Below are 15,190 nucleotides of genomic sequence, written 5' to 3' on the forward strand. Positions count from 1 at the left end.
CTTTTAGCATCAAAATAAAATAGCTAGCCTGACTAGTCCTACCAGTGAAAAGTTCAAAGGAGGCTGGTAGAATGAAACTCAGTTTCCCAGTTGGTGTAAAGCACAAGCGATAACCCGAAGTCAGCAGGACTTTGCTTGTTTACAGTAACTCAGAATCTGGTCTGCTTTGTTTTATTGCCTACTTTTCTTTTGCAACTATGCATACGTTTCCTATGGCCAGGCACGAGCCAGCCTCAACCCAGGAGGTAGATAACCATTCCAACCTCATGTTGACTATAGTCTAAGACCTTGCAGAGAGCAATTGCAACTGTATGGCTTTCAATTTGGAGTTGGTTTGCCTCTGACTGCCTTGGGGCTCGCAATGGCAAGTGGACATTAATCTACAAAAGACCAATGGCACAGTTGTAAAGTGTTTGACAACCACTCGGGGACCTCCACAAGGCTGAAATAGAAAACATTGTTAAAATCCCTTTTACAAACATGATTCATCTTTGCTGAGCTGGGCTGAAGAACAGTGGTTACACAAATTCTAGCAAAAGGATGCAGCACTAGCCCCCTGAATTTCAACAGGTTCCTCTGGGCCATGCGTGCAGTGTCCCTTCCATCAAAGACAGCCAATGAAGCTAACCTAGAAAAGTGCATATATGTTGTAAAGAACTCTTTGATCAGACTGATTCTGATCCTGGTCTCTTTTTCTCTAGGTGTTCACCCGCAAGCTAGAAGAGGTGGGGCGGGTGTTGTTCCTCATATCTCTGACACAGAAAATCCCTACTGCCCACAAGCAGTCTCATGTATCTATGCTCCAGGAAGACCTCCTCCGCTTGCCTTCATTTCCCCGAAGTGCCATTGATGCCGAGTTCTCACTCTTCAGTGATCCCCAAGGTATGGCCTTTTGATAGCTTTCTCTGGGGGTTGTACAGGGCCCAGGTTTCTGTGAGGCACTTCATTTGCCTTAGAAACATACAGACTTGTGGCATTACTGAAATCTCTTCCTAGGGAAAATGATACATAGCTGTTGGTTTGTAAATAGAAGAGTAGAAAGGGCTTTGTGGTTTGAGGTCTCCAGGCAAAGCTACTTTCTTTGGACCCAAATCAGAATAAATTATAATTGTGTCTTAAAATTATGCATGAAACTACAGTTGTGTCCAGTAGCATAACTGCACCTGAAAAGGATTGCTCAGAATCCTTTGCCATCCACTTTAAGGAAGCAATGGACTTTCAATGAAGATTGGGCAAATTCTGCAGCAGGGATACAGAAACAGCCCTCTTTCTAGAAACTTTGGTATGAAAGTCAAGTAGGGTTTCCAGCCTGACTTGGGGATTAAACAGGCTGCTGTTGCAGGATGGTAAGCACTGACAAGTTCTGTAACAGGCCCTAAAGGGCTTTCATAAGCATTACTGTAACTCTGCATCAGTGTCCTGTAATGTGTGGGACATCTGAAGGATAAAAATTCAGCATAAATACACACAGCCATTCAGGTTGTGTGGGCAAATGATGCATGTACAAGCTCAGATCTGCTTTTGCTTTTTAAGAGGAGAATTTCTAACCCGTGGGGAGCAGATTTAATGAGCTGTGTGATGTTCATCATTCTTTGTCTTCATGTGCGTTGCTTTCACTGAAGGTTTGCTTAAGCCCTGTGGGCACTTCCAGAAGTAGAGGATAGGTGGAATCATTTTAAAAAGGCAGAATGACAGTCAGTGTTGTGGGATGGTTCTTTGGGGAGGCCTTTGGCCTCTGGGAATTTTGTGAGACTGTCTGTGGTGAGAGTTGATTGCTGTTGCCTCTTCTGCCCCACAGCTGGGAAAGAACTCTTTGGTCTGGACACTCTTCAGAAAAGCTTGTGGATTAAGCTGCTGGAGGAGATGTTCCTTGGCATGCCCAGCGAGTTCCCCTGGGGGGATGAGATCATGCTGTTCTTGAACGTCTTCAACGGTGCCCTGATTCTGCACCCTGAGGACAGTGCCTTGTTGAGGCAGTACGCTGCCACAGTCATCAACACAGCTGTGCACTTTAACCACCTCTTCTCCCTCAGCGGGTACCAGTGGGTCCTCCCCAGCATGTTGCAGGTGAGCTATGTCCATGAACAATACAAGGCAAGACTTCCCAGCAAGCACTTTGTTATACAACTGACTGTTAATGGAGAAACTTTAAACTGCTGAGTCCTGGTGAGATCACAGATTTTGGGGGCCCCAAAAGGACAACAGATAAGGGTGGGACAGCCCAAATGAGCATTTCTGAGAGTACATTCCCTTTTCTTCTTGAGTGAATGACTATATTTTTTTTCTTCTTTATGTTAAGTGAACGAATGTCTGTTTCCCTCACTATGTATGTCCACACAGAAATGTGAAATTTCTAGAACATTTTTGAACCTTGAGTCTCCCTCAGTGTTTTTTCTTCCAGGGATGGCTTAAATATGGGGAATAGCTGAAATATTTGGATTTGCTACTTGCTAATTGAAAGAAAATTATATTCACTTCTTTAAGTATGATAACTGTATTATCTACAGTTTAAATAGCAACAGAACATAACTTTGAGTGTTTATGAAACATGTATGTTTCATACGTTGTCTTTTCATGTGAATGATGACAAATATTGCAAGTGTTTAGAGGTGGAGTTTCTCTTCACTTCGAGATGTACAAGTATGCCTTTTTTCCCATTGACATTTGAGAAAAATCAGATAATGAAAATTTTTAAAACCCCAATATAGTTCTTTTACAGACAAAAATATTATTTCTGCAGGGCTTGAAGACAATATCTAAATAGAGATTTAGTATTATAATGGAAATACAGAAAAAACCTATTCTTTCTGTAAAAGAAGCAATGACCAGGACATCCCTATGTGTGTTCATTTTAACATAGTTAACACAGCGCAACAATTAGGACCAGTGATGAATTTAGCTATCTAAACAAATTATTTTGTAACTGGAAACTCTAGTACATGGTTAGGTAAGTATGTATTGGATCCAGGTATGCAGTGCCTTAGACAAGACATTTTGAAATAAAATAATTGATAACTTAATTTGAAGTACTTGGCAGTAACCATTCAGTCCTGTGAGGGTTTCATTTTCACTTATCATACTGAGAGAAATTAGTTTTGTAATTCTTTCCTACACTACCACTCCTCCCCCCCGAGTTATTGCTGACTACTGAATTAATAAAATACCACTCTTGGGAAGCAAAAAAGGAATTCCAAAAGAAAACCCAAGTGTTGCTGAGATTGTTTGTTTTTCAACACCCTCACATCTCTGCTCCAGGTACCCAAGATCAGCTGTTTTGTTTGTGGTCATCACAAATAAATTCTTCTACCACTTCTGGGCTTGAACCAGCCATTAATAGCTTAATTCCTGATGCATCCATGCACGTACACCCACAGGGCTATTCTGTTGCAAGTTTTTCCACTTTCCTTGGTGAAATCCATATCCAGTTAATTATTTCCCTTTGCTCAAGTAAATGAAATATTTCAAGAGTAACAGGCATGGTGATTGACTCTGCTCATAAGCGTAGGCTACTGAGAAGTGAATACATATCTGCAGAGGTCTCACAGACTAATGAGCTTTTAGAAACCTTTAAGAGCCCTGCGCTGTAACGTGAATTTCACACTACCGTAAAATCTCAGCATTACCTGTTGCCAGCAAATAGCAAGAAAATCCTGCACACCCCAGCCCCTAACCTCCCACACACTTGTACCAGCAGAGAAGTGCAGACAGGCAATTGAAAGAGAAGAAACAAACAACTCTCCTAGCAATTTATACTGTTTACATGACTGAGAAACAAATCCCACATCTTTGGGAACACATTGGCTGCATGGTTCAGTGCTGAGCCCTGAAGGAAATGCCACTCTAAAAACCTTAAAATATCTCAGAAGTGGGTGGAGCTGTCAGTGTGTTGGAGGATAGGCTAGGAGTTCAAATTATCTTGACAAACTGAGGATGCAGTCTGAAAACAAAGAAAAAAAAAAACAGATTATGTTGATCAGGTTGGACAAGCGTAGGTACTTACTGATGAATAATCAGCCACATAAATGTGGAAGGGAAAGTAGCTGACTCAGTAGCACTTCTGCAGGACAGAATATAGGAGTTGTTATAGATCTGAAACTAAACATGAATCAACAGTGTCCTTCTGTTGAAGGATAAAAAAGAAAAAAAAAAGAGATCTCAAATGCCATTCTGGGGTGACTATGTATCTTGTGAAAGAAACATGGAATAAATCTGCTACTCCAATCAGCAGCGCTCCTCACTTGAAGTCCTGGCTCTGTCCAGCTGTGGGCACATCACACAGGTAATTGAAGAGACTGCAGACTGAACAGGGATATACATCTAAAAAACATCTCATATGAGAAAGGACTGAAAGAGCTGGGATTTGATTAGCTGAAAAAGATGAAGATTTAGAGAGAAAGCACTAACTGGTTTCAAACAATTAAATCGCTTCTAGGAAGGAGAGGAAGAGGAATCTACCTCTGATACATAGCACAAAAAAATAACAGACTAAAACTGTGACAAAGAAGGTGCAAAAGTGACAAGCAAACCTTTTATCTAAGGATAGTTTGTCCCTGAAATGCATTGCTGGGGAGGGTGAACAGATCTTCATCTTTACAAACGTTAGGCAAACATCTCAGGAATGACAAGGCTGTAGCTGATTCAGTCTGGGGTCAGGAGATGAAAAGCCTTTCCACTGGAGTGGTACCTCCATGTCCTTTTTCATTTGCTCAGGTATATGCTGACTATGAAAGCAACCCACAGTTACGCCAAGCGATTGAGTTTGCGTGCCGCCAGTTCTACGTTCTGCATCGCAAGCCCTTTATTCTGCAGCTGTTTGCAAGTGTGGCCCCTCTCCTGGAGTTCCCTGTGAGTAAAAGCCATTCTCTAACCTCAGCTTGGGGCAGCCTGTGTATGCAGCCAGTGCCTCATCCGAGATCACAAAGAAACAGCTGGAGCAGCAGCACAGTTCTTACTGACCGTGTGCTTACTGCACTTGGTGCTGCACAGAACCATTTCCTGACCTTCTTTCTGCATGCCTTCTGTTCATCGGTTGAGTGGGCAGGATGCTGAGATGATGGGCCACTGTTAGCCAGGCTAGTAAGCGTGGTTTCACTTTAAATGTCTGTGTATAAATAGATTGTAAAAGGACAACAGTGATTTGTCACTCTTAAGGTGAAAATCCTTTCTTAGACTCCAGAAATGGGAACTAAAAGTTTATTGCCAAGCTTTAGTACATGTGAACTATAAGCCTGGATTAGCCATGTTTTGAAATATTCACTAATTACTTTTTAGCATTTTAGTGAATTAAAACAAGTTAATTGAATTTTAATTTGAAGGGGGACTGCCAGATTTATCTGCACATACGCTGTAAGCACACACACCTTTCTCCTACGCAGGGCAGCAAAGATCTGCTGTTTCTGGGAAGTAAAGCTGCGTGCAGTTTTCAGATCGTGCTTCCACTGTAGCCTCAATCTGCTGAGTCAGGCAAGGCTTATTGTTTGATAGCAGTACGCTCTTGAACTCCATGTGGGCCCTTTGTCAAAAAAAAAAGGTTGCCCTCACCTCCAGATAAAGATTCCTGGAATGCACACAGGCCCTCAGAAAATCAACCACGAATGTCTATTCTTGCAACAGGATGCTACAAACAACGGAACCAGCAAAGGAGTGTCAGCTCAGTGCCTGTTTGACCTCCTGCAGTCTTTAGAGGGAGATACTCCAGATATTTTGGACATCTTGGAGCTGGTGAAAGCTGAAAAGCCTCTCAAGTCATTAGGTAACAGCAAAGCACCCTTTGTTCATTAATTCTGGTTTGTTGATTCAACATGCATTTAATGCAGCATGATTTTGTCAGGGCCCTTTTCTTCTCCCAGAATGTAGTTCTATCTGTTTCTTATGCCTCATGAGGCTTTTAAGGTTGCCTTTATCACCACTATCCTTTTGATATTTTCTGCAGGAGAGGAATTATTGATTTATTTTATTCTAAAGCTACCTTTTCTGCATTGAGCCTGCTAGTCTGAGACTAGCGCCTGGCATTTTGAATTTTAGCATGTGTGGGTGAAGAATAAAGATGCCTAATAAACTGTATCATGGCGACAAGATCAGTGTCATCCTCTCCTCCGTGTGGGCAGGAAACAAAAGCATCCTCTCCCGTGGGTGGATTGTGACTAGTAAATGATGGATGCCATTCAGACATTCAGCAGCGCTGAGTTACAGGGGAGGTGTTGATTTATCACAAAGCAGAATATATATACGGCTCTATGAGGTATCCAGGACACTGTGTCACTTGATAGTTATCCATGCACTGTAGCATTTAAGAATTTGACTGTTTTGTGATTTGTAGGCAAGTAATTTTTGCTGATTTTTATAAGGGTCATCAACCTATTTTCCAAATTTGCACTTTCCATAAATAATACTGATTTTGATGGACTGTGAAACCTGTCTAGCCTTAAAGCTGTTATATACTGAAATTTTATGATGCTGCACAATTATATCACAACTTATAATATAAAATGGAACAGAAATGGAAGATATTTCTGGATTGTAGTAAACGTTTATATAAAAGCTTTGGATTTTCCGTGGAGGGTTATTCAAAGGCTTCTCTGAAAATTCCCAAGTGTGTGTTGACAATGAGACTGTAGATGAGTATGTCACGTGCCTGGTGTTTTCCATATGAAGGTCACAATTATCTAAAACATCTGACTTCTGAGTTCCATTGTTCAAAGTGATTTACACACTTTGGGACCTTAACTTTGACTTGGGCTCCTGTGTACCAAAGTCACTTCTGAAAATGGGACTGTAATTGTATTGCAAATATTACTCTTTGAGTACTTCAGTTTATTGGTTCCCGGCACTAATATCCCCAAAGTAATCTCTGTAGTGTGGGACTCAAATGCTTTTGAAAACTTTTTCTCAGATCACTAGCAAACTAGACTCACTTTTGTGTTGGTGCCCATGTAGCTCCTAGTACAGAAAGGGCTTGATTTTTTAGAAGTAAAACTGTCTTCAGCCATCAGTGGTGTATCAACATCATTTTTAGTGTGTTGGAAACATCTAGGGAAAGCAGAGGGAGCATAAAAATTGTCATTAAGTTGACACGTGTCTTTCTCATGTATGAGTTTAAGACTTTGCTTGTGATGGGCGATGTTTGAAGCAAGACTCCAGCAGCAGCTGTATGCCTTATGCTCAGCAGTGATTTGACCTACTGAGACCTGTTTCTTACCTACAGAGTTCTTGGATGGCGGGGTGCAAGTGGGAGTGTAGCATATATTTCCTTTATATAGACAGATTTTTGCCAAAAATCAAGAGCCTATTGGGGACTGTTAACATGAGAAGCAAGCAACTGAAGAGGGGAAAAAGGAAGGAGTGTGTTAACTCCTTTCATATTCACTATGTTTGTGTGATAGTCTTCTCATATTGCTTTACTCCCTCAGACTTTTGCTATGGGAATGAAGACCTGACCTTTTCCATCAGTGAAGCCATCAAGCTGTGCGTGACGGTGGTGGCCTATGCTCCTGAATCATTCAGAAGGTGCTAATCTATTTTCTTGGTTTGTGCAGACTCAGAAAAGGCATAAAAGCTGCATATGGCATGCGAAAGCAAGGCTGCCGAATGGAGGCAGAGGACAGAGAAATGCATTCCAAGCACAGGACTTCACTGTGAGGCCAAGCCTCTGCCTGTTGATACCTTTCCTAGGGTACCAGCTCCAAATCCTGCCAGCCGCCAGTGGCAGCACTAAGCTGGATGGCAGCCTGAGCAGCAACACGTAAGCTGTATTTCCAGGTGGGGATTGCACTGTGTCCTGCAGGTTTCTGTTGTCAGAGACCATGGAGAGGGAACTGAAGGGGAGAAACAGGCAGCTGGAAAGAACAGGAAGACACAGAGAGAGAGGGGAGGTAAAACTGGTAAAGCAAAAGAGTTTCCAAGAGGGAGCCAGAGAAGAAAGGAGTCTTTGGAAGGGAAAATTAATGTCTGCAAATGGATGATATATTCAGAAAATATCGAGAAATTCAGGTTGTTTTTATTCTTATTGTTTCATGCATCAGCTAATTTTCCCCCCTGAAGTCCCTGATCCAAGAGTTTCTTTGGCCTAGGACTGCTTATCTAGTGAGGAACAATGAAATCACAAGGCCAGTGAGAGATCCATCAGTATTCAGATAGAAACTTAAGCCTCTGCCTGATGTGAGTTTCAGGATTGACAAAACAAAACAGACAGAGTATTGATTATTTTTCCAGCCTCCAGATGCTGATGGTTTTGGAAGCACTGGTTCCCTGTTACTTGCAAAAACTGAAGCGACAAACCTCTCAAGTGGAGACTATGACAGCGGCTCGCGAGGAGATTGCTGCTATGGCTGCCCTTGCCACCTCTTTGCAGGCCCTCTTGTACAGTGTAGAAGTTCTCACCAGGTAACCCACATGGTTCAAAGGTCTGAGCCTGCATTTCGTTATCAGTTTGGGAAGAGGGGATGCACAGGAGGTCATGATAAGCAACTTAGCTTGAATAATGGTTGAGTTTTAGACAGGGTAAAATTAATGCCAAATTTCACCAGATCACAAGCAGAATTTCAGTGCGCTTGTTAGTGTCAGATTTTAGCGTGCTATTCACCTTCCCTTTACCAGGCCTATGACAGCCCCACAGATGAGTCGATGTGACCAAGGCCATAAAGGGACCACAACAGCAAACCACACCATGTCAGCAGGTGTGAACACCAGGTAAGTCAAGTCAGTGGGTTTTTCTTGTTTCTCATTTTTCTGAACAGCTTTTTTTTTTTTTTTTTGAGTAAGGCAACATCTCATTGCTCAGAGTGCTTGAAATAGCCCAGAAGTGTATTTTTGACAGTAACCAAAGTCTCCAAGACTAGAATTTCTAGTTTAAGACTATGTGAGTAAATAGAAGACCAAGATATCAAAATGGACGACACCCACCCTTGGTGTCTTTGTTTCCTTTTTTGCATTCTAGAAGTATACTGACAAAGCAACTATGTCCCTCAGTTCTCTGCTTTGCTTCCTTCTGAGTCCACTGTCAAAGCAACCACTGGGCAGAGGACACTTGGATAGCAGAAGGGTCGGATCCTTCTGGCCTTGTTCTAAGACACTGAACAGCAGTAAGAGCTCAAACTGCATGCCAACTGAGACTTGCAGAGACTGGCACCTTCTCTAGTTTTCTTTTCTTCCTTTTCCTGTTTCCTTTCACTTTTTGTTTTCCTACAATCTTTTTCTATCACCTTTACATTTGTCTGGGGTTTTTTTTGCAATTACAGATAGCAAAGGAGTGGGTGACAGAGAATTTGAGAGAATGAGAAGAATGACTGGGAATATTTTTGTCCTTCTTAAAAAAAAAAAAAACCAACAGGAAAAGAACCAATAAAAAAGACTTCACACAGAAGAAGAAAATAAGGAAGGAGATGGTGCCAGCAGCCTGTAATACTGTTTCTTGGCCATATCGGCCATTCATGTTACCTTGCTGCAAAGAGACAAGGCCACTGGACAATTTACTCAGTCATAGAGCAAGGGCTTGAGAAATCTTGTTGCAAAATCCACCCACAAGCACTTGGGATTATGAAGGTTTTCTTTGCAGTACTGATAATTCTTACGGGCAGCCCTGCCTTCTCGTGGGCAGGCTATGCCTTACTGTGCTTAAAGTCTGTGCTGGCCTGGAAAGAGAATTCTCCCCTAGCAAAAGCTGGAGTAGCTGTTCTTCCAGAGCAGAGTATTTCCTCCGTATTTCTCTGTTGTCTGTGCACAGCCAATAGTCTAGTATAATACCACGGACTGTATAGGACTGTAAATCAGGAGCACCCTTCTGGCAAGACATGCTTTCCAAGTTATTCCCTGTCTTCTTTTGTATGGAAGTGAGATAGAAATCACTCTCTACATGGATCTTCAAAGGGCTGTTGCCTCAATTTATAGATGTGTAGCGCACACATCTTGGTTGGTAACTCCTGGAATCAGTTGGTTATTATTTAAAACCGATTCAGGCATGGATTTGACTTTCAGCCCTAGCTTTGACCTTTAGTCCCAGATCTGAGCAGCAGATAAACCCCTTCATGCTCAAGTCTGAAGTGGTTATATGCCATTTACTTCCATTACAAGATTGCCCAGTCTAAGGAAAATAGTGTAACGGAAAGTAGTGCTTTATTATTTGTCTGCTGATTTTGAAGAGCAGTTAGTATGTATCTGCTGACAGGCCATGTAGAGACTCCTGATGCTGTGTGACTCAGACATGTTGGTTTACATTTCCAGATCTTTCTGATTATCAGACACTCAGTCTCTGATCCAAAATATTTTTGCACTGCTCCAAGTTTCTTGCTCTTGTTTCTTCTGTTGTGTTATCATTGCAACAGACAGCTGGTAGCAACAGCAGGAGTCTCATGATGGTAGAATCATCACTATTCCAGTCTTGGACGTGTTAGCCAAGTAGTGCAGGGTTTGTTAGTGCTTTCTCAACAAGCAGTGGCATGAGAAAATGACAACAACCAAAAAAAACCACTCTGAGGTATTGTGTATTGTTTCCACTAGGTGAGCTCTGGCTTCATGAAACAGACTGGTGAAAATCGGTAAGAGAAATTGCTTGAAAGATGGCTGTGGTTTTTAAGCCGGAATTTTTCCTTTCATAACAAGGGTGATAACTATGGGAATCTGTTGTTTGCTGCCAGTTGGGAAGTAAAGACTATTCAATGTGGTCACTAACTATATGTAGCCATTGTTCCAGTGATACAAGCTACCATCCTGCCCATGGCGAGTATACCATTGGGTTAGAGCAGTGTTTACAACTGCACTGTTTCTGTTTTCGCAGGTACCCAGAACAGGGAGCCAAACTACACTTCATCAGGTACAGTAAGATCTTCACCCAGTCTTCCCTGACATGTGATGAACTGTTCCCCAGTAGTTTCCAGGTTCACTGGATCCCACCTGCTGTTGCTGTGACAAGCAGCCTTTTTTTTCAGGGGAGGGTAGCAAAGGATAGGCCATATAGAAATTATTCAGATTCTTAACAAGACTTTGTAGGTGATAATTCCCCTCCCAACTTTATTTTTTACTGGAGATGCAACTGTCCTTCTTTTCTATTGCAGGGGAAAGCATCTGTTGCAAAAACAAGCTGGAGAGGTTGTTATAATCTATCCCTGCTGTTGCACTGCGTACAACACTTCCTACTTTTTCTCATTTTATATCCTCCAGGGAGAACCTTCACTTACTGGAGGAGGGCCAGGGTCTTCCCCGAGAGGAGCTGGATGAACGAATTGCCAGAGAGGAGTTCAGGAGACCACGGGAGTCGTTGCTGAATATCTGCACAGAGTTTTACAAGCACTGTGGTCCAAGACTGAAGATTTTGCAGAATTTGGCTGGCGAGCCCCGAGTGACTTCTCTGGAACTGCTGGATGTGAAGTCCCACATGAGGTATTCCACAAACATTCTGCTTTCACTCGTTCATTTCATGGAGATTCCTTTCTTTTAGCTCTTAATTTTTCATAATAGCGGGCAGAATCACTTTTTGGTAGTGTAGTTGCATGTTGCTGTCTGAAACATGCAGAACTTGTTTTGGATGTTCCTTAGATTGTACCTCATGCTCCTTGTGTATAAGGAGGGTTTCACATGCTCTCCTCTGGTGTCATTCAGACCCCACCTCCAGTGAATGAAACAGCTCTGTAGAAGCCCATCTGATATAACAGAATAAGCTGCAGTGAGCAGAGCAGAGAAGGCTGCATCTGCAGGGCAAGAGCTGGGGATGCTGCCTAGCTGGCTGCGTACAACCTTTATCCTCTCCTGTGGCACTGTGCATCAGAACCAACTGCTAACAAACAAGAAGGGCAGAGCAAACACTCCACTGTATTGCACAAATGCCTGAAATACAGGGGAGGCTGTGACAGGAGGCATTTACAGGACCCCCAACTCAGCGTGTGATACAACAAGTGCACAAGCCTTTCATTAAGGTGCAGCACTGAGCCCAGCCTGCTGGTTGGATCCTCATTGCAAACCGCTTCATGTGGTGCTGACCTCCGAGTAGCTGGGGGTAGGGCCTTCTGAGCACTTCGGACCTGAGTCTCTTCTCCATCTTTGCTGTTCATGTTAAACACAAAATAATGCAAGCTGCTACTGAGAAGTCTGTCTAGATGTAAAAGACAACAAAAATTTTCATTCATTTTCAGGGGAAACTCCTTTCTCACCTAGTATTATCTTAGGAAAGATAAACTCAAATGAAAAGAGCACAGATACTCTCTGAGTTAGCCACAATTAGCACTGTTCCAACTGGCACTCGTCAGAAAGAAAACTGGGATTAATATGAGGCAATCCTAGTGCACCCCTTGGCAGAGGGGGTCACAGGGAGACAGCTGTCTGAATTCTTTAACAAGACAGATAAGTACTTCAAGATCACCGTTTGAATGCAGAACAGCTAAATACCAAGAGGTCATTTTTTAAATGGCCTAAGCCAAATGATGCTCAGTAGAGTATTAAAGTAAATAGGAAAGATAGAAAAGGTATCTTAAGCTGTTTGGGACTGGCCTCAGAAATGAACAGAACCACCGTAACAGTAATTTATGTTGTGCCCTGGACCTCAAGAGGCCATTCTGGCTGCGGATTATTCCTCTGTTCGAGTGCTATACCTTTTTCCTCAGGAATGCCCTGTAAAAGAAGATGAAGGGTGACAAATCCTAGCAAGGCACTGCACCAGCTCTGCTCCTGTCCCTGGACCAAGGAAACACTCAAAAAGCTCTTCTGCCTTTTACATGCATGCTGTGAAAAAATGGCAAAGCCCCTTACCTGGCAGATCCTGTCACAATAAGAGATCTTTGTACTCAGGCTGTCTCTATAAAACATAAAATCGTGTTTGACGTTAATTTGGGTCTTGTTTAACAAATGCCCCAGATTCCTTTGGGAATTGTTTTTTGTTTGGTTTGTGTGTTTGCATATGAACTGAATGTTGCTGTTCCCCGCCTCTGGCAAATGTTTGATAGTTTAGAGAGTAATTTTAAACAAGAAATGTCAGTTTCCACAGATATATGTCAATCTTAAGTAGTACTTGACTGCAAACAAACTGAAAAACTGATGCACATGGTTACTTTTGCAGTGCCATCTTCACATTTTTTCCAAGGGACGCAAGCCTCAGAAATCAATCAATCTGTTTAGCTGCATTACAAGTCTGAGATCAGAACTTTAATCTTATGTTAGACACAAAGGTGAGATTCTTAGGAGAGATTATGTCTTTGGTTAGACATGTTGGGAGGTTTTTTTAGGATTTCAGTGAGAGTGAGGAATGTGTGTCTGATGAATGAACTTTATTTAGTGCAGTAAAGTAAGGGGCTTGCTTTTTTTTTTTTTTGCTATCATAGTCCTACATTTTTATGTAACATAAGAGTGATCTGAGTGTACTACCTGGAAGTATTTGGTGTTTAACTTTATTTCTACATGTTCTTAAACAATATTATGTCTCTCTTTTAAAAGTTGAGTTTAACAAACTTAAACCCAAATGTACAGAAGGTGTTACTGGTACATTTTCTGGAAAGATACTTTCTTATGAGAAGATTTCTGTGAAACAGAGTCACAGTACACAATAGTAGCTGGCAAATACTGCATTCTTTTCAAGAGGGAAGGTCTTTCATGGTTAAAGGATACAGCAGTAAAACTAAGGATTTGATTTGCAGAAGTTAACGAGTTGTGCTCTGATTCTTTTGTGTTTCCTGGAAGGTGCTGGATATTATTGCTTTATTGTGGCTGGAACCTGAATTGCTTTATCATAGCTAGCCCTAAATAAAAGGGAACATCGTCTTGATTCTTACATAAATTCATTTCATAAGTATCAGTGAAATGACTGTAGGAAAAAAACTTTTCTAAGCAGAGAGCAGATTTGCCAGAATATGATGTGACAGCCATGGTCTCGGGAGGCTGACAGATGTCATTTCGGAGACATCAGAAACCAAGATATTACACTAGTCACTTCAGACAGGATTAATCTCACCCAATTTTAGCCATTTCAAAGTGAAATGTCTAGTCTGCAAAAGTCATAAAGACTGTACTTTAATAATCCACTGCAAAGTCTAGGGAGTATGTTTCAGGGAGTATGCAGGTTTCTATCCCTTTTATTAGTAGATGTAGCTTTATTACTTGTCTTTGTCTACTGCAAATATTCAAGTATTTCAGTAGGTCTTTGTCAAACTGCAAGTGTAAGTTAAATGTTGCCATGGTATTTCACAGGCAATACAGAAAATGCCATCAGTGAGGCCATCTGGGAGGGTTAGAAGAAGCAACAGCAACACAATCTGAAGAGGCGTTAGGAGAAACAAACCAAAGCTGCAGGGAGTAATCATACAAAGTACATGTTGTGTAAACCTATGGCATGGCATATTATTTTTAAAATTTAACACCTGAAAATTGCACAGTGAGACCTCAAAGTGGTGACACTAAAAAACAAGCACAAAACCAAACCAAACCACTCATTAATTGACATACAAGTGATGTCAGGTCTGTGTTTCACAGGCACTTGCAATGTTTTAATCTTACTAACAGCTCAGGTACTTTGTTTTTAGCTGCACAAGTCCGTGATTCCTGATGTTCCTTTGATGCACTTAATATCAATGTAAAAATATTCTTTAGACCATTCACATGTGTGTAAATATAAACAGTGATTCCAGCAAAAGAATCTTAATAGACCAGGAACTGCGGTATCAAGTCTAAGAGTTTAAATAGCAGCACGGTTGACTTTTGCATCTTTTTCTTTTTACTAGACTACTGAAGATTTATCTGTTAGTTCATTGGCATGTGTGGAGAAATGCAAGTTGTATTGATTTTCCTCTTAACAAATCCTGGTTTTAGATTGGCAGAAATCGCACATTCCCTGCTGAAACTGGCACCTTATGACACACAGACAATGGAAAGCCGAGGTCTCCGGCGCTACATCATGGAGATGCTGCCCATCACTGACTGGACAGCTGAGGCGGTGAGACCTGCCCTTATCCTCATCTTAAAGAGACTGGATCGTATGTTCAATAAAATTCACAAGATGCCTACTTTGAGGTGAGCAGGTATAATGGAAACCCTCTGGGGTCCATTTCTGATGTTGCGAGCCTTGAAGTGTGGGTATGTCATCTGACTAAAATGGTCATGTTGCACTGAATCTTTACAACATATCAGAAAATGAACCGATGTTTTTATCTCTGTAAGTCTGCATTTATGTTGACATTTTTGTTGTGTCTTCTGGTAGCAAGGGAAGAAATGCATG

General features: G+C 41.7%; 1 protein-coding gene across 4 annotated transcripts in view; it reads left to right on the top strand.

Annotated features, from left to right (window-relative positions):
- UNC80 (unc-80 subunit of NALCN channel complex) overlaps positions 1 to 15,190 on the top strand; it is a 131,386-nt gene that overhangs the window by 88,740 nt on the left and 27,456 nt on the right. For all 4 annotated transcript variants that reach the window (XM_086751173.1, XM_086751175.1, XM_086751174.1 and 1 more), the window contains 10 exons: positions 702 to 882; positions 1,799 to 2,067; positions 4,711 to 4,845; positions 5,614 to 5,752; positions 7,410 to 7,506; positions 8,212 to 8,382; positions 8,596 to 8,688; positions 10,772 to 10,807; positions 11,155 to 11,373; positions 14,785 to 14,985. In XM_086751173.1, the coding sequence (XP_086607299.1) occupies positions 702 to 882; positions 1,799 to 2,067; positions 4,711 to 4,845; positions 5,614 to 5,752; positions 7,410 to 7,506; positions 8,212 to 8,382; positions 8,596 to 8,688; positions 10,772 to 10,807; positions 11,155 to 11,373; positions 14,785 to 14,985 (1,541 nt within the window). The remainder of the gene's footprint in view (positions 1 to 701; positions 883 to 1,798; positions 2,068 to 4,710; positions 4,846 to 5,613; positions 5,753 to 7,409; positions 7,507 to 8,211; positions 8,383 to 8,595; positions 8,689 to 10,771; positions 10,808 to 11,154; positions 11,374 to 14,784; positions 14,986 to 15,190) is intronic.

The sequence above is a fragment of the Chlamydotis macqueenii genome, chromosome 6 (genome assembly GCF_036417535.1).
Source record: "Chlamydotis macqueenii isolate bChlMac1 chromosome 6, bChlMac1.mat, whole genome shotgun sequence".
Taxonomy (NCBI): domain Eukaryota; kingdom Metazoa; phylum Chordata; class Aves; order Otidiformes; family Otididae; genus Chlamydotis; species Chlamydotis macqueenii.